The sequence below is a fragment of the Neomonachus schauinslandi genome, chromosome 5 (genome assembly GCF_002201575.2).
Source record: "Neomonachus schauinslandi chromosome 5, ASM220157v2, whole genome shotgun sequence".
Taxonomy (NCBI): domain Eukaryota; kingdom Metazoa; phylum Chordata; class Mammalia; order Carnivora; family Phocidae; genus Neomonachus; species Neomonachus schauinslandi.
Window position 1 is genome coordinate 140,462,753 of NC_058407.1, and position 25,512 is coordinate 140,488,264.

Sequence of the window (25,512 nt, forward strand, 5' to 3'; positions counted from 1 at the left end):
GATTCTGTCTCTACACACAGCGTGAGAACTCCATCTAAAGAAGGCTGGGATTCACCGGGTTCAAGTCTGCCACACACAGGCCCTGCACAAGCCAAGAACGGGAAAGGATGAGAAATTTCTCGGATATGTGCAAGCCAAGCCCACTGGCACTGCCTGCCCACTGCTGTGCTCGGCTCAGGCCTCCTGCCTCATGCGGGGCAGGGCTCTGCAGCAGGAGGGCCCCAAGGGCATGGACCTGCAGCCCTCAGGACAGAAGTGGCAGTGCCCATTAGTGGCTGAGAGCATCTCCATCCCAGGGTGCGCTGGCCGGGCCCGGTCAGGTCTTGCTCAGCCCGTGTGGGGAGCCCCTGGGTGGCCCAGAGTGGCCAAAGCACTAATGGACATCTTCTCATCCTTCTGTGTGCCCCCTACAGACCCCCTCCCCCCAACCCAGCCTATGTCCCTTCACCAGAATGACCTGGCCACCCCTCCACCAAAACACACATTTCCTGATAAATAAATAAATAAATAAATGCAACCCTCAGACGTTTATTTTGAGTTTCCCTCTCAGAGGATTCAGCTTCAAAGACAAACCCCTTCGCTCCCAGCTGGAAGACCCCTTGGTGTCTGGGGCAGAATGAAACACGGCTTTTAAATACCTGAGGCCTGGGTTCACAAAATCTGCTACTGGTTAGCATCTGCAATCTTGGCCTGCACAGGGAGGAAGCCCTAATGCCCCACGGCCCCTGAGGGCCCGGGTGCTCTGGAAGGTGCAGGTTGGGCGGGCGCAGGCCACCCTGTCTGGGGGCTGCTCGCAACGCCCCCCCCCCACCTCCCCTCACAGTGAGTTACTGGCACTTGATCTCAGATTCATAAATGAAAGTGTGCGTGTATGTGTTTACATAGAAAGGTCACGTCACTGGAAAACACTAGTATGTATACAGGAAAAAAAAACCCCGCAAAAACATTGTACGAGCAAAAACAAAACAAAAACAAAAGAAAAATCCAAAGGGTCTTGTGAGAAAAAGCAATAAAAATGATATCTTAACCACAGCTTCGTTTAAAAAGTCCAGCAATACCCAATGCCGCGATCTCCACAGGCGGCCTGTGTCCCCAAACGCGAGGCCGGGCCACCCCTGAAGGCACTTGTTCTCCATGCTGCTGACGCTCACACCCAGGGGACAGGGCTCTGGGGGACAAAAAGCAAAGAGACGGATGTGTGTGGCGCACAAAGACGTCAGAGCAATGACCACGCAGCGCCACAACCAGTGATGGAGGCTGTGGTGCTCGGGACGCACAACAGGCAAGTACAAACATGATTGTGTTTCGAGGAGCAGAGCACCGTGGCAGCGACGGGTGCTGCGTCACACGCTCTTGGAAACGTTGAGCCTGGTGAGCTCACTGGCTTCTTCCATGCCCACTTCTTCACAGTCACTTTTCTCTATGGCTTTGCCAAATCGACACCTTTCTTCAGTTTTGACAGGCTCTTTCCACAGCCTCTTCAAGGACAGGTGAGTGTCCTTGGCCTGCACGCTGTTTTCAGAACCCAGAGACGCCCTGTCCATGTTCTGTACAGAAGGCACCAGGTTGGCGATCTCATCCGTGGGAGACCGCCCGATGCTGCCGTCCACCTGGACTCGGATGTCCGGGGAGATGGACAGCTGGTGCTGTGGTACAGCCCCGCTGTCCATGCACTTTGGGTACAGGTAGGTCTTCATCTGGCCCTTGCCCTTCACGTTCACTGTCCCCCGGTAGTCGAAGTCGTAGCCCATCTTGCTCAGGACGCGGTAGCTCTCCTCACTCACCTGGATGCGGCACTCCACCCCCGTGCTGTCCATCCTGCTGGCGATGTTGACGGTGTCGCCCCAGATGTCATATAGCAGCTTGGTGGTGCCAATGACCCCCGCTGTGAGCGGCCCGTGGTTGAAGCCCACCCTGAGCTTAAAGTTGAACCACAGCATGTTGCTGTTGAAGTCGTCCACCACACGCATCATCTCCTTGGCGAACTCAAACAGGACCTGCAGGTGCTCCTGCGGGTGGCTGCCGTCCTGGCACTGGACGCCATTCAGCCCTGACGCAGCCATGTATGTGGCCCCGATGGTCTTGATCTTCTCGATGCTGCTGTAGCCTGGCCTGTTCAGGAGCTCGTCGAAGTCCCCGATGAGCTCATTGAGGACCCGGTAGCACTCCTTGCCCCCCTCGTAGTTCTCCTCGTAGAACTCACTGAAGTTGACGATGCTGGCAAAAATGACGCCTCCGCTGTCGTGGTTCTTGGAGTAGGTCTGGGAGACCTTCAGCTGCTCAGCCACGTGGTAGGGGATGATGTTTCTCAGCAGCCAGTCAGCTTGGTCCCTCATGCTCTGGATCTTGGTACGGTGAAGGTCCGCCTCCACGTCCCCGTGGTAGTGCAGGCGGTAGCTGACTTCGAATTCTCGATTCAGGAACCAGACCAACAAGAGCAGGAGGAAGAAGACAAGAATCACTTCCTGGCCAATCAGGCTGGCTGTTCCGCCATCATGTGGCAAGGAACTATTGCACGGATTCCCCTCGGAACTGGAGAGTAAAGAGAAGAGAAAGGACGTACCTTCTTAAGTGCATCTTTTAAGAGAGAGGTTGCTGCTCAGGACTTGCGGGTTCTGAAACAGCCCAGCTAACTAGCACTCTGCACCAAGGTCTGTGGAGTTCAACGTGTCAATGACCTGCACCGAAAAGCTACCTGACCCTGTTTAGCTGGCTGGCTGAAGGGGTGCTGAGATAAAGACTGATTTTTGTAACTGATTTCTGAGTAACTACTTGGCGACTGCTTTGTTCTTCAGGAGTCTTTAGCTCCTTGATTTTAAAAATCTTTTCATTTCCACAAACTTTCTATTTTGAAAATTCTAAACACTATAGGAAAGTTAAGAGACTAATAATACATCTGTACACCCTTCTTCTGGATTCAACAATTGCTGACGTTCTGTGGCTTTGCTCTTTCCCTCTGTCAACACACATGCGCATGCACACAGCTTTCCCACTGAACATTATGAAGGTAAGCTGCAGACATCATGATCCTTCGATCCTGAATATTTCAGTCCCCATCTCCTAAGAATAAGGACATTTCCCTATGTAACCACACTACCATCATCATACCCAAGAAATTTAACATTCTCTGACATACTCACTTTTTAGATTCCTAATCCAACTTTAGTTCTGATAGATGTGTAATTTTACAAACAATGAGTGTAAGTTCTTTATCGCCTACTTGTATAAAAGTCCGCCAATGTACCATTACCCCCTACTGGGTTAGTTCTGTTTTGTCAAAGTCATTTAAGACCGTTAACATTTTTACAAATAATAGGTATACTTTTTTTTTTTTTTGAGTAGACTCCATGCCCAGCATGAAGCCCCACACAGGGCTTGAACTCATGACCCTGAGCTCAAGATCTGAGCTGAGATCAAGAGTCAGATGCTTAACCAACTGAGCCAGGTGCCCCAATATGTATACTTTTAAGAGTAGCACCTTGTGAAAAACTCAAACAGCATAAACAGTGGTATAAAATAAGTGTCTTTCGGGGCGCCTGGGTGGCTCAGTCGTTAAGCGTCTGCCTTCGGCTCAGGTCATGATCCCAGGGTCCTGGGATCGAGCCCCGCATCGGGCTCCCTGCTCCGCGGGAAGCCTGTTTCTCCCTCTCCCCCTGCTTGTGATCCTGCTCTCGCTGTGTCTCTCTCTGTCAAATAAATAAATAAAATCTTTAAAAAAAAAAAATGTGTCTTTCCTATGAGAAAGTTGTGGTTTCCTTGTGGTTGCAAGAAATTCGAATACATGCATGTACTGTAACAATCAGGGTCCAATCCTGGGCATTTGGCCTGTGCCCATCCCTTTCCCCCAGGGAATGCTGCCACCATGCCATCCCCGTGCATAGAAGGGAGTCTACAGAAGGGATAAACTACTGGAGTTGGAAATGCTGAGTCACTTCAACTACTGCACGTTTATGATTCCATTAGAAATTTCCACATCACCCTTCTCATTTCTGTTCCCTCCAATAACAGCCTGCTCTTGGGGGGCGGGGGGCTGTTCTGTAGTTGGATGGTGCTGACGAGCAACAGCTGTGACTGAAGATTAACACAAACACAGTCTCTTTGAAAGCTTCTTTTTTAGAGGTACTTTTTCCACTTAAAAATACTACATTCTCATCAGAAGAAATTTAGGGGAAAACGCAGAAAGAAGAAAAGATTCATCCATTATTGATCATCCAGAGGCCATCAACTGTTAATGAGGGTTGCATTTCCTTCTTGTCTTTCTTCTGTTTGTTTACAAAACTGTGACTGCTCTGTTCATATAAATTCTGGGCCCTGATGTGCTTCTAAAGCACACAGAGTGGGCTTCTAGATTTTATGTGTCAATGGGTCGAGTCACTATATAAATATAATTATATATAAAATGGATGGGTCCTCAGTTTCAATAGCTCCATGACACTGAAAACTCAATTCTGTAATCAGAGCGTTTAATAAGTTTTACTGTTACCTGTGACTTCAGAACATTACAAAACATAATGAACTTGACTAATCTGGCCATAATGGTCCCCTACAAAACACAGTCACAAAAGTCCTGGCCTTGGAATAAGAATCCTGGGACTCTGTCCCAGCTGGACCACTGCAGAGTTCTGGAACCCTGGGCAAGATTTCTAGGTCTCGATTTCCTCCCACGTAAACTGAAGCTGGGCCAGAGTATCGCTAAGCCCCTACTGGCCTCAGATTCTGTGCAGAAAGCAGTTAACATAGCAGGCCTGAGGCTGCCATCCATAGAAAGGCACTGGCAAGAGTGCCCAAGGCTGGCATCAGGATCTTGGATTTGGGGAGGTTCCCACCCCTCCTTGATAAGAGGGGCTCACCGTGCCTAGACTGTGCCTTCCTTCTGAGAGTCTGGAATTTTGGTCCCCGCAGCAGAGATGCTTATGTGACCAGCCTCTAATACAAACCCAGGGTACAGAGTCTCTGATGGGCTCCCCTGGTGGACAACATTTCATCTGCACTGTCCAAGCTCACCGCTGGAGGAATTCAGAGCGTCCTGGACTATGCCACGGGGACAGGACTCTTGAAAGCTGGCAACTGGTTTCCTCTGGACGCTATCTCATGTACCTTTTCTCACTGTTAATTTTGCTTTATGTCCTTTCACTGTAATAAATCACGGCCACGAGTACGACTATGTGTGGAGTCTTGAATCCTCCTAGCGAATTCCTCTTCTGGGGGTGGTCTTGGGGACCCCTGCCATAAGTTCCATGACTTGGCCCCTGTGAGCTGGGAACCAAAAAATGCCTCTATGGTAAGACACAGCACACTTATTCTTCTGTCATTTAATCAAATGGCAATACATATTGTGAATATCAAGTACTAAACAGTGAATTATTTTAGATGACTGAAACAGATTTGTGTCCAGCCCTGCAAGCCTTCTAACTCGCTTGGGAGTTGGGAGAGAATCTGCAACAGGAGGCAGTAAGTCTTTTCTTGGGTGAGTTCATCTTGTTGGGTTAGGAGGTAACCTTTCTTTCTGTTTCTCCAAAGTGGTAACATTGAGGAACCGCCCCCTTTATGAGTAGACATCACCAAGGCTTAACATCATCTTAATGGTCCAATCAGACTTTGTAGCCCTGTGGCAGAAATGGGTGATGTGTCTAGCTTTCCTCAAGCAGGCTGCTACTCTTGCTTTCCTCACTGTAGCGTGGCCTGACTCTGGGGAGGGGCCCAGGCCAGACCCTATGGACAGAGGAGGGGAATTGTGGAACACAGAGAGGAGGGGAATTGTGGAACACAGAGAGAAAGGGAAACAGACTGTGATGTTTGCTTTCATCTGTTTAAAGGGGCGTCCTAATACACAGATTTACACTTAGTGCCCAAGGCGCTGCCATGCAACAGAGATCTGGAACAAGTAGGAAAGACAATCACTTCCCATCGATAACCTGTATTTCTCATTCCACTACACAAGGAACAAAGATTCCCAAATTCAAATAGCAAAGGTCAGTTCCAGAAAGAGGAATTTTATGGGACTAAATGCAAGAGTCAATTTATGACCTAATAGTTGGACATTAAGTCATAATTGGAAGTTAGAGTAAAATATAGTATAATTCATTATCATGGAGAAGAGGGATTAAAACAGAGAGAAAAACAGAAAACAAAGATCACTCATGGTCTAACCAGCTTAACATGGAATTTGTTAACATTTTGGTGTATTTCAGTGCCAATCTGGATACTTTTCTGTGCAATGTTATATATTCGTCAATAAAAAGTTTGCTTTAAAAAAGCTAAGTGTTTTATTTTAAATGCTATAGTCGTGATCATCATAGAAACACATCTGCATCCTACCTTTGTTCCATACTTTAAATCTCCTTCCCACTGTCTATGTGTCCACAGAGATTTTTTTAATTGTAGAAACAAAAAAAATCACTCATTACCAGATCATAACTATGACATATTTTCTCTATATAATGAAATACCTGGCTGTAGCTACATGACATATGCAATTTCACATGGTAGGTGTTTTTCTTACTGCTGCATCTTAACAGCAGCAATATCTGAGCACATGGTCATAATTTAATTCATTTCTTTTTACTGGCAACTGAAGTTGCTGATGGATTTTCAATGTTATCAGCCATTGTGATCAATATTTTTGGGCAGGTGGCCTTTATCATATGCTGAATCATCCCCTCGGTAGATAAGCAAAAACAGAATTATCAGGTCAAAGGCTATGAACACTTTTGTAGATCATCAAAGTACTTTCCAAAACTATGTACCATTCTGAGGAGTAATGAGGCCTGGCAGAAAGAGCATGGCCTAGTAGTGAGGGAGGCCAGGATTTAAACACTGCCAATGACTAGCTGTATGACCACAGACAGGTTCCTTAACTTCTCTGAACTTCAGCTTCCTCATCTGGAAAATGGTGACAAAGTCACCTACTGTGTCAAGTTATTATGAGAAATAAACCATATGTTATAAGTGCCTGGCAGCTTAACAAAATAAACACCCACCCGGGTATGAATGTGGGTATGAATGTACCAGCCCTTGCTTGGGCTGCATATGCACAATGTAACATCTTGAAAGTACTATGTAAAAGACCAAAAGGATTTTGTAGTTATTTAAATGTGCAATGACTTCAGTAGTAACACAGTTAGCTTCTCCCTACATTTCCTCTTGTAAATTTTTTTGGTTTTTGTCCTTTATTTAAGCAGGTTTTAACTCTTCATATAATGGCCCAGAGATGCTTTTCTCCGCCTGCTCTGATTCCCCTGACCCCATCAATGTGTCAATCAGTCTTTTATTTTTGGGCCTGTGTGGTTCTATTTATTATTTGTAAGACTGGAAAGTTACCTCTGTCTTAGAGGCTTGCAAACTAATTTTATTTTTTCTAGATTTTTATATAGTTTTATATAATTTAATGTTTATTTCTGACTCTTCAGTTGATATAGATTTTAGTTTGATGTTTATAGTAAAGCAAGGGTCTAGCATTTATTATTTCAAATTTCTAGTAGTAACATCAAAATATTTTAGGGAATTAAAATAAGTACTTTCTTAGACTTGAAAGATTTCCTGCATAACATGCTGACATCTTACGTAAAATTAAGCTAAATCTACTATGTTCTTAACAATCATTCGTTTTCTCAATAAGATATTACAACTATGATCTGATATTTCAACAAGTAGGTATTTTCCACCTATTCTTTTAAGAATTACATACAATTCTTTTTCTTCAAGATACGACTGCTTTTTAGGAAGCTGAGAAAGACACAGTACTCATACAGTTACCCTCGTTTGTTCAGACACAGGCACAACGTTAAAAGCTCACCTGAAATTCCGTCCTGCATCAAGGTGTGAAATTACTATGGAACTGAAATTAAAATGCAGAAAAATATTATTATAAAAAGCAAAGAAGGCGTTATATAAAGTGAAACAGAGAGGAGTTTAAAAAACAATTTCCCTTTTGTTAATATGGAGATGAAGTCAGACAATAAGGATAGTTGATTCTTTATTATAATTTGATATCATGTGTGAACTAAAAATCACAGCAGGCAGAGACAGTGACGCAGCTGACAGGCCTTCACATCAGGTAGGGAGGTACCATCGCCAAAGAGCAAAACCAAACAAGAAGTCTCTAAGGCACTCGTGTGACGTTAAGGACTTTTCCATGTGATCCCACAGGCTAGAAACCAGTCATGATCAACAGCGATGCCCACTGACAAAGGACTGATTTAGAAAGGATCTGCTGGAGACACTGGCTGACCTGAGAGGCCAGACTTTGCTCCCAGTGTGCCCAAAGCAATCAAATCCCCATCCTGGGGCTTGGAAACCACATACAATAAAGAATGCTCTCTCGGTGTCAGGGCAGGACCTGCAACATGTGGTACCCTTTCCATACCCCTCACAGCTTCTTCTGGGGTCCTGTTGCACCCAGCATCCCCCCAGGCCAGTAAATCAGCCTCGTGCCCCCATATTTCCTGGTCCGCTAGATCTGCCTGCCCACTCACTGCAAAGGGGGACCTTACAAAGCTTCTGCAAGCAGCTCCCCATGGGCAGCAGAGGCCAGGGGATGGCTTAGAGTGGCTTTTACCATCACAGGGGGTGTTAGATGACTTCATGGGGAAGGAAAGAAAGCAAGAGCTACAGCACAGACATGTTCTGAGGCCGTATGTCATCTTCTCTCCCTGCCTAGGCACGACTATGACACTGTCCCTCTTCACGTGTGCACAGCCCTTTTTATGTCTGTGTCCCCCTGCGAGGCTGGCATGGTTCTCAGAAATCCCCTCCCCTACACAGGGGGCCTGTCTGTATTTGTGTTCACCACTCCCCATGCTTCCTACCCTGTGAGGCTCAGTGGTGATGGCCGGGTGGATGCGCTCAAAGGATTCTGCAAGTAGGGAGAAGTACTAGGTGAAGGGGAGATTCAGCTGCAGCCCAAGATCTGCTCTTTGAATTCTGGACAAAGGTGATGGAATTGGTCCCTCATCACTCTGGTCCCTCCAGATTCAAGCGGAAAAGCCCCACACCAGTGAATGAATGATAATGCGAGTGGCTGGGGGGGTATTTATCATGGTTCTTTTAAAAGGTTAAAAGGCAGACTAATGAATCTCATGCTCTTGGGAAAGAGCTTCATAATGACCCTAATTCCAGATGGCCATACCTTCAAAAAGGGAAATGTACGCTTTTTTCTGCTTAAAGTAATTTAACTATTCATTAAAGTTTCCTTTCAAATGCTGAAAGACAGTTCTGCTTAAAATTCCCTTTTGATCTTAATTTGCAGAATACTTGAGTGCCTTTCATGTCGTCATATTTTATAAAATCTAACTGAGGAGAAGGATGCTTACTTTGCCCATTACCGACCACTGCTTTGGTAATACCCAAAGATATACTACAGTGGTTTCATATTTGATATTGCAACAAATGGATCATCTTCTACTTCTGAACTTATTAAAGCAATGGTTCTCAGCAACAGTAATGCCATTCCTAGGGGGCATTTTGGAAGTGTTGGGGCTCCTTCTGGTTGTCATAATAATTTGAGGAGCCAGGAATGTTAGATGTCCTGCAAGGCACAATGAAGGAATGCTCTGTGTAACTCTGAAATATCTTGCTAGCCTAGACCCACAGTAATTATAAAAAAGCAGTTTTTTAATATACGTTAATAGTAAAATGTTTTTATAAGCAGTTACAAAAAAAGTCCAATATTTAGGAAAAGTTTGTTACAGAAACAGAAGCTTAATGGTTTTAAGACATTATCCTAAACTTTCTGAACCACTCACTGTGAGCATTACGCTCTCTTATATATCACTGTATTTCCAACTACATATTTAGTTGAAAAAGGCTGATTGCTGCAAAACCAATTGCAAATGTGCAACAATCAATTTGAGACTTGTTTTTAACAGACTAAGAATCAAACATTATTCAATTAGTAGGGTACATGAAAGACAGGGATCTTACTGGATTTCATGAATATAGGATGTTTTATATATAGCACATATCATTGCCATCCTATATATTTTCATCTTTTGTAACACGACAGTAAGAACCGCTCCTGTCCCCCCGGGTCTTTCCCACAGATCCTTTCTTTTCCCATGCCATCCTATCTATTCCTTGGCATCTACCAGTGATAGGGTTTTGAAAGCCATCTGAATACCACAGACTAAAAGTGTTCTTCATTATGTGGAAGGACTTCAAGATAAAAGATATATTTCCAGTGACTGGTCATCATTCCGTTTCACGTCATGACACACATGTCACAACAGTGAGTCAGTATTTATAAATAAGGCCCAGGCCATTTGCAAGAGCACCTTACCTCTTCACTTTCTTTCCTTCAGCAACCTGCAAACTGGGTATATTACCCTTACTCAAATGAGGTTAGAACCAACTTCCTCTTTGCTTTCTTGTGTCTCCCTATACCTCTACTCCTTCACTTTCTTGATCATCTTGTATGAAACGGCTTCTGGTCCTACTTCTCCATCATAAGTAAGTTCAAGCACGTGTCTACCGCTCTACGTCTTCCAGGCAGGGATCACTCGAGGATGTCTATATGCAAATACAGATTATGTCATGAAGAGTTATTTTCTTTTTCTTTCTTTTGCATATTAGTGTTTGGACATTTCATTAGGATGTTGACATTGTGTATGTTGGAAGCTACGTCATGTTTTGACAGTATCTGGTAGAGCAGAGGGAGAGGGCATAAGCATGGATGTGAGAGAAGCGAGGTCAGGAAAGGTGTCCCAGCCGGCGAGGGCACCAGACGCAGAGCACAGTGGTGGACCTACCTGTCAGGGCACAGGGAGACATAGAGCAGCAACAGGGGCCCAGCCCCAGCGATGGTGGCTAAGGAGGACCTCATCCAGGAGCTGAGCTGGCAGAAGTTACAGTAGTGCACGACAGTGATCAGGACGGCTGAGTCCATGAACACGGTGAACTGCAACGAGGGGCCGGCACAATTAGTGACCCATCCCGCCCTCGCTGTGTGGGCCCCTTGCCTCACTTCCAGCTGAGCATGCTGACATCAAAGGATTCACTCACTTATCTTTCTTTTGATATAAAAATAACACAAATAACGCAAAGTATCTGGCAGTTTCAGGGACAGATCATAAATCGTTGGATTAATCACCCCAAGCTTTAGGCTGCAAGCTTGCACTGGCACTAAAACTCTCCTCCAGATGTGTGGAAACTGCACACATCATTCTGGAGGAAAGGGAAGGTAGGCCACCCATCTCAACACCGCCACCATGTAGGTGGTTACCTCTACAAAGCCTTCCTTCAGGCATGCTGCTACATGCCAACGGAAATGTAATTTGGTGTTAAAGTATCAAATGCAGTCAGCCCGCCTGGCAGCTCATGTTACACTTTCACCAAAAATAGAACTTTCCACAAGGGCATTAATTCAGTCTTCATGGGATTTAACTTGGAAGCTTCTTCCCTGATCGACAGCAGCCGGCCCAGAGGCCAGTCACCTAACTGTGCCAGTTCAACAGGTGAGCACCATATCTTATCTGGAAACGTGGGACAGATGCTGCTTTGTAAAATGCATAGGAAAATAACGGATTTGGAGCTCGGTGAGCAGCAGGTGAGGTTGGAGAGGTCACATGTGAGCTGGGCAGGGCAGCATCATACCCACCTCTCCCTGGCCTTGGCCAGTGACAGGCTCGAGCATCTAGATAGGCCGCGTGCTGCCCTCCCTGCCTGTTCCTCTGTCCCAGGCAAGTCTTTTAAGAAGACAAGCTCAAGGTGGTGACAAAGACTTTGTACCTCTTTAGAGGCCTATATTTAAATTGCTGTCCCAAGTCATCAGGCTTACTAAAACAAACAAAAAAGATAAGGGAGTCCCCAAGAGTCCAGAAACAAAGTCACTGGGCCTTTACTTACGTGTATGTTTGTCTCAAATTCAGAGGTGATGTGTGAATAGACTGCAAGAGCAGGGAGTGACACCAGGATGGCCCCAATGAAATGGCGCGGGAGCCAGCCGGCTATCCACTCCAGCAGGCGCTTCGTACAAGCCATCACATCCTCCAGGAAAAACACCATCCTGGGATGAGGAGGGGAGAAAGGAGAAATGGTGTGTCTGTGGGCGGGTCAGCCTGCTGGGGAAGATGAAGACGGGAGACCCACTGACTCTCACCTATGCGGCTGCCATGCACATGGGGGCAGGCGGAGCCCCCGCCCCCCTCACTTGCAGTTGGCAGCAAGTAAATTGGACTTGCTCAGCTCATCATACCTTATTTTAAGGTCATCTGTTGCATACTGATAACACGTGCTTGTACAAAGCCAACCAAGCATGAGCTTCTGCGGGTCTCAAAGTAGATGTAAGAATGGGGCACACAAATGTTAACAGGCCCCCTCAGAGGTCACCACTTGCTGTCACAGGCTGCTAGGGCACTTTGGAGGTGTCTGGGAATTTGGCAGGGCCCAAATTCTCACTGAGGGATATGGCTGGCATCTGGTGGGCAGGAGCCAGGGATGGGGGGCGCACTGAGACACACAGTGTGGCTCTGCCCTGCATCCCACACGACTGCCATATGCCCCCTCAGACACCCAGAGAGAGAGCCCTGCTGACAATGACCTCAGCCCAGAGCCTCATTGTGTCTCTGTGCTGCTAACACATGCTGATCTTCCAGGAATGAACCACTGTGCGAAGTACCCTTTGCTTTGGGGCCCCAGCAAGGCTCACTCAGCATTTCAGAAATCATGTCACAGGCGGCAACCCAGTGTTTGTGCCACCCAAGCCCACACGCTGCTAGTGGTCTGCATTTGGAGCCGTCACATTTGTGTGATCGTGCGCATGAGGACACAGCTGAGGACTCTGTTATGACTTCTCAGGTGGTGGTGTCCTGGCAAGAACGAGGTGAAGCACTACATATTTTCTTTTAAATGGCTCCCTTGCTCTTTCTTTCATATTTGAGTGACAGCATTTCATCGACTCCTTCTGAAACTGTGTGTATAAGTAGGCTGTGTTTCAGGTAAGTGATGTGGACATCACAAAATAATTTTCATAAAGAAGGGGGAGCAAGTGCATGGGGCTGAGAACCGCTGTTCAGAAGGAAAAACAGTCTGGCTAAGTGAGGGGCCCTGGGGCCAGCAGGGGCCAGCACCCTCATGCCAGCAGCAGGAGATGGAAGAAGGGGCACTGGGATTCAGCTTGGCAGGGAGACCCACGCACACAGACCCTCTCTGAAGCCAGGCTGCCAGGGAGGGGAGAAGGGACAGGCACGCTCTCCTCACCTCTGGAAGTGCCAGGAAATCCCACTGAGCTTTAACAGCACAAGATCCCCTCAAGGGTCTTTGCCACACACCCAGATGCCTGCACCTTCTGTCCTGGACACCCACCATGCAGCAACCACTGGCTACAAACACATTATCTCCATGAGAAAACCGTGAATCTCGGCCATTTTCCACATGGAGCCAGGCCCTGTCTGACCCTTTTAGGGCCTGGATGGTTCTGGCCTCCTGACACTTGACGGATAATGGAGTCCTGGGAATATTTCCAAGAATAACCACAAATATGCTCAAAGGCAGAATACATAAGCCCCATGAGGAGACAGAGGAAGCCAAGTTTCAACGGGGAGAAGGCAGGACTGGGAGGCCCCCACGAAGGTCCCTAGGACGGCAGAGCTCTGAGAATGAGACCCACCGTTCTCATGCCTGCCTGGGTTCAGCACAAAATGAGGGGAGTGAAGGAATGGGCTGCAAGTCAAGATGCATGAAGGCCTCTGGAGGAGGTGCCAGGCCTGGGGCTGTACCCCGGAGCAGCCGCAGAACCAGCCTCCCTGGGGCTCCCACATACTCTGAAGCACAGATTCCCGTAGACCTGGGATCCTAAATACGCCCTCTGTGTGGTGAGAGGGAACTCCATCCCATTCCCAGCCTTGCCTCCCAGGCTTTGATGATTTGGGTAAAGTGAACTTTTAAAGTCACACCAGTGGTCATTCAGGAGCAGCGGCCACCTCATTTGGAAGGCGCTGGCCGAGCATGTGGGTGTGACAGGCCCAGCACACACCTGGGTGCAGCCAGCCTGGCATCTCTGTGGCCTACAGCCCTCTGCAGTCTCCACACCAGGGACAGCCCAGCTTCTGTAGAAGTGGGTCCAAAGGAACAGGAAACAATGGTGTAAAGGGCTTTTGAAAAAGGAATGGAGACAATGCTAGCCTCTAAGAGAGCTGGAGCCTTATCCAGCTGGAGGCCCTGTGTCAGACAGAAACCTGGACCCAGGGCAGGGAGCGTGGGTGTGAGGGGACTCACTGCACATGGGTGCCAGGTTTTCTTTGAAATGTTCTAAAATTATATGGTGATGTTTGCACAACTCTGTAGGTTTACTAGGAATCGCTGAATTGTACGCTTACATGAGTATTCATATATATGAATTATATCACAATAAAGCTGTTTTTAAAGAGGAAAAGACAAACTAGGGGCCGGAGGATACCTTGGTTTGGATTCCCCAGAAGCAGAGCTGATTTGAGAGTGGGTCCCAGGCAGCTCAGCAAGGGGTGCAAAGCCAAGACTCGAGGGGCAGGCCCATAGGGAGGGCTGTGTTACAAGGAGTCCCTTGCTATGCACCACGCAGCTCAATCCTGGTGGGGAATTTGGGTAGACAGTGAGGATGCACCCTGCAGTTATCTCAACCTGGAGGAGGCACAGGGGTCAAGTTTGAAACCCCTAGCAGCCAGAAAAGACCCTCTGCCAAGAGCCACAGGGGTAGAGGCAGGGATGGGGGGATGAGGAAAGGGGGAGAATGGGGGGGAGGGCAATGCAGCCCATATACTTCAAAGTGGGGGGGGGGGGGACTAGCGTTCAGAAGCCACAGGGCAGACCCGGGGCTATTGTTTCCTGTCCTGGGGTGTTGGGGAAGGGGGGCAGAAACTCAATGTCAGGGCCCTTCTTCCCATTTCTGTTTCACCTCCAGCTTCTGGAGGCAATCACTAGCAAGACTCCTGTTGAGACGGACAGGGCTGGACAGAGGAGGTGGGCACGGTGTCCAGGAGGCAGATGGGGGGGTGTGCATGTGAATGGAGTACCCTATGCATTCACACTTTATCGGAAGTACTCACAGCGGCTGTGAGTTTCCCCAGGTGATGGTCTGAACCCTGACATCAGGCTGAGTGGATCTTGAGGGCCTACCTTCCCTCAGGGGTCCCTGCTGCCTATTCAGACCTTCCGTCCATTTCTAAATGGGTTGCTTGTCTTTTCATTACTGAGCTTACATTCTAGGTATCAGACCTCACCACAGATGCAGTCTGCATAGACTCTCCTGTCCTGCAGGCTCCCTCTCACTCTGGCATGAGAAGGGATGGGTGCTCTTCAGAACAGAGAAGTTTTACATTTTGATGAGGTCCAACTTATCTCTTCTTTCTCTGGCTGCTCATGCTTTTCATGTCATATCTAAGAAACCACTGCCTGACCCAAGCTCGTGGAAACAGATACCCACAATCCTTCTAAGGGTTTCGAGTCTCACTCGCACATCTACAAGAGGCACCTGCTGACCCGCAGGCGGCTGCCCATTGTGTGCTCCTGTATGCTTCTGTTCTGTTTCTCTTCCCTTTCTCATTCCCTCTCTCCCCACTTGTTCTTTTTAAGTCTCGGAGTGGGGAGCTGGCAGCTGAGGGGCTGCAGAGGACACTGACCCTCTGGTAAAGAAGGTGCCCACCTGTGACGAGGGCTGGGGTCTGTGAGGGAGGATGCTGAGCAGCAGAGCTGGCGGAGGGAAGGAAAGAGGACCAGTCACCCGAAATGAGCTTGCAGAGGCCTCTGGTGTCAGGAGGCGGGCCAGCGGAGCTGCGGCCAGACTGTGCAGCCATTAACTGGTGAGCCAGCAGAGGGAGCTAAAGGCTAAAAGCTGGAGCAGAGTTGGGCAGGTGGGCCTTTACCTGATGGAGACCACGAGGGACAGCACCTCCAGCAGCAGGGCGGCGCCGAAGACTGCCAGGGCGGCAGGCGGGGGAGGCGTGGTGGCAGCCCCGTACTTCAGGAAGCAGGTGATGGAGAGAATCAGAAACACTGTTGTTGACAGAAACACATCCAGGAGGGAGCTGAAGGTGGCACTAGCAAAAGTCTTCACAGGAGAATTCTTTATAACCTGTTTGGGGTAGGAGGGGAGGTGGGAGGCATGAGTGGAAACAGATGGCCAGGGAGTAGGATTTCCATGGAAAACACAGCCAACATTTGTTGAGCACTTGCCCACCCTGGACCAAGTGGTAAGTGCTTCAGGTGGGCCATCTCTCCCATCCCATTTAACAGTGAGGAAACTAAGGCACAGAGCAGTTAGGAAACTTGCACAAGGTCACACAGCAAGCTATTACAAACCAGTGAGTTCTCACAAACACATTACATACTGAGCCTGAAATCTGGGTTATGGGCTCTGCATCTGTAAAGGCCGTTGCACAAAAGCCATTTTGTGAAGCTTCCACTGAATGGCTGGGTCCCAGGTTCAGGCTATGTGACAGCTGGTTTCATGACAGAAGTATCAGGCAGGGATTGAAGCAACAACAGATGAAAGCATGGGCGGGTCAACAGATAGTAAGAGATGCTCATGCCTTCACTCAAGAGCATGCTCTGGGCCTGGCTCTGTGCAGGGTGCTGGGGGCAGACATGAAACATCACCCTCTGGGAGCTCACAGCCTAACGGGGGGGACGGACAGGATCCGAAATGTCAGGGTGGTGTGGTAAACGTAACAAAGAGCCATGCACGTAATGTTAGGGAGTCACCGGGAAGGAGGGAGAAAATGAGGACAAGGCCAGCACGGAGCAAAGGGGCCTGGAAATGACATGCCAGTGACACTAGACAAAGGAGCACAGAAAGATTGGGGGTCTTCTCCCCGTGTGGATAAATTCACATGCAGATGCAGTTTGGGGCTTACAGATTGTCAGGAATCAGTACTAGCCTTCATTTTCCTATCACTCAAGGGGGGAAAGAAAAAGCTGCCAAAGCACAAAGCTGGTAGTGAACTATCCGGTGCAAACAACAAATTTTTTCAGTAGAAGTAGAAGGGGAAACATACCTCTTCTTGATAGCTGGTCCTGTAGGATCGCTCTAGCTCCTGATCCAGGAAGTTCAAGCTGAACTGATTGATAGGTGGCTTGAAAAAATAATCTTTCATCAGGCTAGGAGAAATGAAACATGCAGTTGATCAACACGGCACAGAGGCATTGCACTTACTCTATCGGCAGACTGATATCTATCTGTCTATCTATATCGGCAGCTACCCAAACACCATTCCCAAAGCGTGTCACAAAAACCATGTCCAAGAGTCACTACGTGACAGATAATGCTTGACCCCTCCTTTAGAACATACGTCTGGAAAGTGCTTTGTGTTTTCAAAATACATGTTATGCTTCCACTAAACCATGACCATCTGCCATCATTATAGCACACGTCATGAGCACCCTGCTTCTGGAAACATCTTCCAGTGTCCGGGGAAGAAGGCAGCTCTGCCATGCTAGGAAACCACCACTTCTGGAAGACCAGACATGCCTGTACCGAGAGGACTTAGGCTGATTCCAAGGCTTCCGATGAAAACCTAACTCAGAGCTGGCTGTCCTGTCCTGTCGTTCAGAGCACTAACAGCAATTACCGCCGTCAGAGCTGACAGGTTGTTATCACAAAACTGTTTAGAGTTAGCATAATTGGAATGCTATTGTCACATATGCAGACTGTGTGTGAAACCTGAAAAATAACACTCCACGATTTTAATAGCAGAGACATGAAAACTGCTTTCTGTGACTCTCATTCTTTTATAGTTGCTAGCAAATAGTAATATCCTTTGTATACTGCAGGAAATTTAAAAGAGTGTTAACATGATTTCAGAAGGCAAATACAGCCATGGAGTGTAGTCTCTCTCCCTCACACGGTAACGTCCGTAATTACATCAGACCCTGACATACAGGGTCCCTGCAGCCCAGTGGACTCTCTCTCTGTGACAAGTGTGCCATACCTCACTATGCTCTCAGACTCGGAAGAGAGAAAACTCCAACCCCGGATGCAGACCCCCATCTTCCCCTCTACCCAGCAAGTGTGGACAGAGGGAAAACCGGCACAGCAGCCGTACGGAGGATGTACAGTGGCCACATGTAGCTAGATGCTGTGCTGCTCCTCTGAAATTAATATTAGCAAGTTCCTTTTCTGGGAACAGAGATTAGCTCCTTTTGGGCCAATCCTCTCTCAGATAACGACAATAAACTCTGGACAAGATATAAAAATGACTCCTGGAAGGTAGTGGAGACTGACCAAAGCACGTGGGAAATGGAGAAGAGTCACACCTGGAAGAATGGAATAGCACCAGCTTAATTTCCCATACTTTACTGTTTTTCTTTTTTGCCTGAAGACAGCCATTCATCAGCACCATGTGCGGGACAGCTAAAACTCAGATGGAAAAGCCATAATCTTGCTGGCTTGGAAATTCAGAAAATAAATAATGGTGCCCACAGTTGGAAAATGAGGTTGAAAATCCCAGAGAAAGGGAAAAAAAAAAAAAACAGAGAAGGGGCATCCCCAAATTCATCATATGAGCTCTGCTCAGATCTCTGGCTGACCTTTAAAATCTGCATGTGCACAGGAGACTTGAAGCAGCCTAATTAAGGCTTAAAAAAGAGCAGCAGCCACCTACCCCAGGGGAGACAAAGTTTGCTGTCTGAGTTTAGGTAAGTTAACTGCATGCTAAAACAAAGAAACAAAGAAACAAAATATTGACACTCTTCAGAGCAATATAACAGAATCCAGTTTCTAAGCACAACACAATCCAAATTTACACAACATACAAAGGAACAGGAAAATATGATTCAACTCAACAGAAGAGCAATCAATGGAGACCAATCTGAGATTACCAAGAGGGTGGTATTAGAGGTCAAGGTCACAATGTATGCAGACGTAACACATGTGAAAACTATAGCATAAGGGGTGGGAAGAGAGTAATGGATCTACACAGCTACAAGACGTCTACATTTCAAGTGAAATAATACAGGTTCGCTTGGCCAGCTCAGTCAGAAGAGCATGTGAATCTTGACCTAGGGGTCATGAGTTCGGGCCCCACGTTGGGTGTAGAGATTACTTACATAAATAAATAAGTAAACTTTTAAAAAAAAATAAAGTGAAATGATACAATGTTAACCATAAGAAGACTGTAAAAAAAATTCAAGGATGCCTATCTGTAAGTCCTGGATCAAGCACCAATAAATAAATAAATAAATAGATAGATAAAATAATAATAATAATGCAAAGAGGTATGGCTAAAATGCCAGTAAATATATTAAAACGGAATTAAATGTCAGAAACTTTTAGAATGATTAAAAAAGCAAGACTCATAAGAGACACACTTCAAATATAAAGATACAGGTTGAAATTTTTTTTTAATGGAAATTGATATACCAGGCAAAGAGTAAGAACGCTAGAGTTACTATATTAGTATCAGATAAAGTGGCTTTTATGACAGAGTATTACCAGGAATAAAGAGGGACACTTCAAAATGACAAAAGGACCAATTCACCAGGAATTTATAACACTCATAAATGTGTATGTACCTAAAAAAAAAGAGCATGAAAATACTTGAAACAAAAACCGTCAGGACTAAAAAGAGACGCAGACAAACCCACAATTACAATGAAAGATTTTTATTTTTATTTTTATTTATTTATTTTTTTTTTATAAAGATTTTATTTATTTATTTGAGAGAGAGAGAATGAGAGACAGAGAGCATGAGAGGGAAGAGGGCAGAGGGAGAAGCAGACCCCCTGCTGAGCAGGGAGCCCGATGTGGGACTCGATCCCGGGACTCCAGGATCATGACCTGAGCTGAAGGCAGTCGCTTAACCAACTGAGCCACCCAGGCGCCCATAATGAAAGATTTTTAAATCCCTCTCTTAACACTGATAGAGCAATAGACAAAAAGTAAAGAGACAGATGATCTAATACTCCCAACCGCCTGGACCTAATTGTGTTTATGGATCGCAACATCCTACAAATGTAGAATATTCTTTCCAAGTGCATGTGGTATGTTCATGAAAACAGACACATGTGAGACCATAAAACAAGTATCAATAAATGTAAAAGGACTGAAATCATTTAGAATATATCTTTGGCTACATGACATTAAGTCAGACATTAACAATGAACATTTCTAAATACCATTCTTCACTAAAAGGAGCCAAGGCTCTTTGGACAAATGGCTGATGCCTTACTAGGGTTAGGAAGGATATAAGACGAGCCTGGAATATCCTGTTGTGCTAGAACAGGGTGGCAGAAACTATGAAAAACAATTGATGGAGGGGCTCCTGGGTGGCTCAGTCAGTTAAGCGTCCTACTCTTGGTTTTGGCTCATGTTGTGATCTCACATGGTCGTGAGATCGAGCCCCGCGTCGGGCTCCCTGCCCACCAGGGAGTCTGCTTGAGATTCTCTCTCCCCCTCGGCCCTCCCCTGCCCTCTTTCTCTAAAATAAATAAATTAAAATTTTAAAAAATGATGGAGCCATGTCAATGTGCTCCAACTGCCAATGTGCAGTTGGTGCTCAAGTAGGAGAACTGACATTCTGAACCATCATAGTAAAGGCTGCTTTAAGCAAGAACCACGATGGAGAGGAAATCTAGGGAAGTTTGCTGAGGAATGGAATACATGCATGATCTTAAAAGTACTGCTTACTAGTCACAAGGAGAAAATAACCACAGATTGGAGAGGTCAACAACACTTGCCTGGTTGCTCAAAATTACTGACAGAAGACAAATGGGCACAATGTGCCTCTGGATGGGATACCTGATGCCATTTCTGTGGCCAAAATTTCTAGCCAAACTGGAATATGAACCGTAGATTAGATCAAATATGCATCCATGTTAGATTTCCTGAATTTGGTAACCATGATTATGTAAAAGAACATCTTTGTAATTTAGGAAATAAAGTGTTTAGGGGCAAAGAGCATGATATATCCAACTTACTATTAAGTGGTCCAGAAAAAAAAAAAACACACATAAATTTCATAAAGAAAGAGAGAGAATAAAACAAAATATTAAAATGTTAAAAGTTCGTAAATCAAGCAAAAGGTAAAATGAGAGTTCTTTGTATTATTCATGCAACTTTTCTGTAAGTTTCAAATTACTTCAAAATAAAGTAAAATACTGACAATGGAGGGGCAAACACACGGGGATAGGGTGACTCAGAAAAAGGGAGAGACTCCTACCTGCAAATCTTTACTTTCATTGGGAATGGTTGACTCTTACCTGTCTTCTTTGATAACATCAACAAAATGGGCATCTGTTTTCTCCCGGATGTTCTTGAATCTCAGCGGAAGGAGAGCTGACTGGTCCAAGCTCACTCCTGCCCACCTTCCCTTTTCCTGTAAGATCTCACACAGGGAGGTCTGACTGTTGGTGAGCTTCTCCTCTTGGGGAGGGCTCAGAAGTCCGTTCTGAGTTTTGGAATTCGGTGCTCCAGGAGCCTGCCTCAAGACAAGGGTAGTGGGGGGCAGACACAGAGGATGCACGGCGAGCATGCAACAGTGCTATTCCAGCCCGACCTCTGCCATGATGGGGCCCCACTGCACGCTTGACCAGCACCTTCACATCTCTGTTCTAACCTGACGCTCAACCTCTCCACCCATTTGCTTCTCCCTATCCCCCTATTTCGTCAGATTGCACCTCCAGGGGCTGAGGCAGCCTGGAAGGTGACATCGTGGGAAGAGCCAGTAAGGAGGTAGAGAGAAGGTCACGGAAGATTGAGGCTCTTGGAGCTTGCTAACCACAGAATCAGCAATGCAGAGGGCCATGGGGGAAGGTTTGGGGGGCGAGGGCGATGGATGTGGTACGAGGATCCATCCAGGGGAAGGTGGCAGGCGACACAAGGATGGAGGATAACAGACATAGGCCTCCCTGGAGACTCAGCCTTTATAAGCATTCTTGGAAGGGCTCTCAGATTTGGTCTTTGTTCTGCTTTCCACTGCAGCCCTGGCTCTGTCTCCAGGTGAGACTTCTCTGGCAGTCCTTGCTGCTGACCCCAACCCCAAGCCTCTCTTTACAATGCAACTTTGCTCCGGCAGAGCCCCCCTTCTCTCTGCACATCCACACTGTACCGCGTGTTCCAGCCCCAGAGATCTCCCCTAGCTACTGCAGTCCACGTGGCTTTAAGCTCTTACTGTCCATGAAGGGAGTCCCATCCAGCTGGGCATGTGATTATTCTATTTCACAAGGGTTAGACCTGACTCTCCATCCTGATCTTCACTGGTCTATTACTGATCTATTCAAAACCCTCAGGATGAGACGGTGTGGCATGGTGTCACTTAAGGGGAGTTATTCTTGGAACTGAGAAGCTGACAAGACAGGAATGTCACCTCAGGTGGAGGCACCAGGGGAGGAACCGACAGGAACAACAGCCAAGAGCTTGTTACCTTAGTGCTGTTTTTATGTTCCTCTTGACAGCCATTTTGGACCGCTCCTCCTCCTACACCAGCTTCCGATTTGGGGGCCAACATGATGCCGCATGAAGGACAGTTCTACAAGAAAAACATACACCATAGGAACACACCCAGAAAGCACGGCCACAACCCGTAATTCAAGTCTATCATTGCAACTGGCTGTCACGCTGAATGGTGGAAACCAACTGGAAGGGCTCCTGAGCCCCTTGAACAGGAGTCAAAAACAAACTGGTGAAGTGAAAACGGAAACATGTCCACACGAAGACCAGCACATGGATACTCAGAGCAGCGCTGTCCGTAACAGCGAGAAAGTAGAAACAACTCGAATGTCCATCAATGGATGAATGGATCAACTAAATGTGGTCTGTCTGCAGAATGGAATATGATTCAGCCGTCAAAAGGAACGAAACACTGACACCTGCTCCAACATGGATGAACCCTGAAAACATTGTCAGGTGACAGAAGCCAGACACAAAGGACCACATGTTATATGACTCCAACTGTAGAAAATGTCCAGAAAAGGCAAACTCATAGAGATGGTAAGGTGATTACTGGGTGCCAGGGTTGAGGGGACAAAGGAATGGGGAGGGATCTAATGGGTGTCTGGAGGGGTGATGAAAATGTTCCAAAACTGACTGTGGTGATGGATGCACAATCTTGCAAATATACTAAAAACCACCAAAATGTATACTTTAAAAGGGTAAATTTTATGGTAACATGAATTGTATCTCAATAAAGCTGTTATTAAGCCAACCAACCATCCACTAGGCTACATGAGGTTCTCGAGCTCTGTGTGATGGTGAGCTGTTCGGGTAAAACAGGCTGGAAAGTCAAAGGGACATGCTTACAGACCTAGGAGTTCTCAGAAGCCTGAGCAATTAGCTGACCTGGAAAAGAGAAGTCAAGGCTTAATGCCATCAGGTAGAGCAGAAAGGGCCAGGCTTTGCTTCTCACAACCAGGGTGTGGAGATGCCCTGTTCAAATTACTCACCTCCGTCCTTTCACCTATAAAACGAGAGTGGTGCCACAGCTCTTGCAGATGTGTGGTAAGAGCTAAGTGAAGACATGTGTAGACAGTCTAGCCTTGCTCCTGGCACTCAGTGCATCCTTAATCAATTCACTCTTACTATCAATGGGATCCAGTAAACTGGCAGCCACCACCAAGACAGCAACTAAGAGCTTCCAATGGAGAAGACGAATGGCAGCAGGACAGATTTAGAGGGATTCTGACAATTTCTAGCATAATTAGCACTGTTACACACTGGAACACATTATAGGAGGCTAGGCACTATTTTAGAAATTTAATGTAAGTATCACTTAGTACCCACGGGCAAGGATATGAGCTATATTACATCCTAAGTTAGATTTCAGGCCTCTGCTGTATTAAATAAAAGAAAGATTCTAAAGAGTTGTGTCATCTGAGAATCTAATGCAACGCGCAAGTTTGAACATTCATATTCATTCGAAAAATGAAAATACACACGCCAAAGCGGCAGGCCAAATCATTAACTAACATACCTGAGTGAACAGCAATACCAAGGTAAAACATGCCTATAGCTCTTTAAACACTGACATCATTGACAGGGGCAGAATGTTCTAATTGCCAGTAATATAACATACAAATTTATTTTAATGCACCTTGGTAATGACTGAGTTAAACGTCAAAACATGTTGCTGATGGGGCCACTGATCTTCTCAAAAGAAAAAACAAAATCCAACACCCTCGCAGGGAGCGCCCTCAGGAGTCTTGCTGGGCTTGTCACTGGAGCGCGGTGACTTCACCCCTCTGCGGGGGGCGAGGGCTGTGAGAACGACTCTGGTGGCTGCGGTGGTGGCAGGTTGCTCCTCTAGGGCAACACTGGCCTCTGCAAGGGCCAGCTGGCAGCCCAGGGAGAGTGGTGGGCACGGGGACAGTCCGAGAGACTCTAACCTGAGTCATACCCTTAGGGTCTGGGGCTTTCCCCAGTCTCGGGCAGACAAGACAAAGTAGTAAGAGTTATTTCTCTGGCCACTTTTGACACCTGAAGACTAGAGAAGTAGTGTGACAAGACTATTCTAATTAGTTCCCGAAGCTACCCCTTACTGGTAGTGTAGCACAGGGATCAGAGGTGCTGGTTTCGAAATCAAACTGTCATGGACCAAATCTTGGTTCGAACACTGACTAGGGTAGGGGGATCTCCAAGCCTCAGTTTCCCCTTTCCACAACAGGACTGTGTCTCCCATAAATGAGGTTGTGGAAGAGTGGGCAAGGACGAGGATGCCGCATCCTGGCCCAGTGGGAGGACTGTGGCTGACTGGGGATATCCGGCAGGGGGAAGCCTGCACGAGCAGATGCACACATGCATTCACCACCCTGGGCTCTGCCTGAGGTGCTAGTGGGTACTCAACACATGTTGGTCCTTAACAGTGAAACTTCTGGTTATGAAGACCACGCAGCTGTAATATGATGTCCTTATCACAGACAGGACAGCCATCCTTGGTATCTCTCGGTCTCAGTTTGTTCCTAAGCACTTTTCTCTCCTCAAGTACACATACAAGATGTTTTATGCACTTAGAGCCATAAATACGCAACAGAGACTAACAAACCTCCTGGACACCAGAGGGCACACACCGTCTACGAAGGATTCCCTGCACACGCACTTAAGGCACACAACTTCAGCACGGTGCCCTCTCTCCGGAGGTTGACTGTGAAGGTGCTGGGAAGCCCGTGGAGACTGGGAGTGTCCATGGGGACTGGGCTGATCTCCAGAAGCCTATGACTGTGGTCTTCACAACTGGGCAACCCAAGTCCACATCCCTTTGACACAGAGAGGCTATGCGGCCTGTACCTGCTGTATAAAATGTTCTAATACAGAGGTAAGGTCTGGTAGACTGTCCACAAAAGAACCTCAGGGAGCAAAGGCACAGACATAATGTTCATAAATGGTCTCAGAAACTCTCCTCGGGGAGGTTCAGGTACTTGTCAGAGTCACATGGGAAGCAGTAGAGAGCAGGCACTGTGGCTGGGACCCCCCATGGCCTGAACAGTGCTCACTACTCCCTCTGCACCCCTACAGCAGCTTCATCCAGGGAGTGGGGACACCAGGGGCGGGGGGGTGGGGGAGAACCAGCTGTGGATTCCAGGCCCGCCTGTAGCAAAGCAGCCCCAGGAACTTAC

At 46.9% G+C, this 25,512-nt stretch overlaps 1 protein-coding gene across 1 annotated transcript in view; it reads right to left on the reverse strand.

Moving 5' to 3' along the window:
- Positions 1 to 448: 448 nt before the first annotated feature.
- ADCY9 (adenylate cyclase 9) overlaps positions 449 to 25,512 on the reverse strand; it is a 117,761-nt gene continuing 92,697 nt past the window's right edge. Inside the window, exons 4-11 of the mRNA XM_021698379.1 lie at positions 22,329 to 22,433; positions 21,166 to 21,383; positions 16,965 to 17,067; positions 15,834 to 16,042; positions 11,842 to 12,001; positions 10,746 to 10,894; positions 7,796 to 7,837; positions 449 to 2,532 (exon numbers count right to left, since the gene is read on the reverse strand). Coding sequence (XP_021554054.1) covers positions 1,344 to 2,532; positions 7,796 to 7,837; positions 10,746 to 10,894; positions 11,842 to 12,001; positions 15,834 to 16,042; positions 16,965 to 17,067; positions 21,166 to 21,383; positions 22,329 to 22,433 — 2,175 coding nt within the window. The 3' untranslated portion in view covers positions 449 to 1,343. The remainder of the gene's footprint in view (positions 2,533 to 7,795; positions 7,838 to 10,745; positions 10,895 to 11,841; positions 12,002 to 15,833; positions 16,043 to 16,964; positions 17,068 to 21,165; positions 21,384 to 22,328; positions 22,434 to 25,512) is intronic.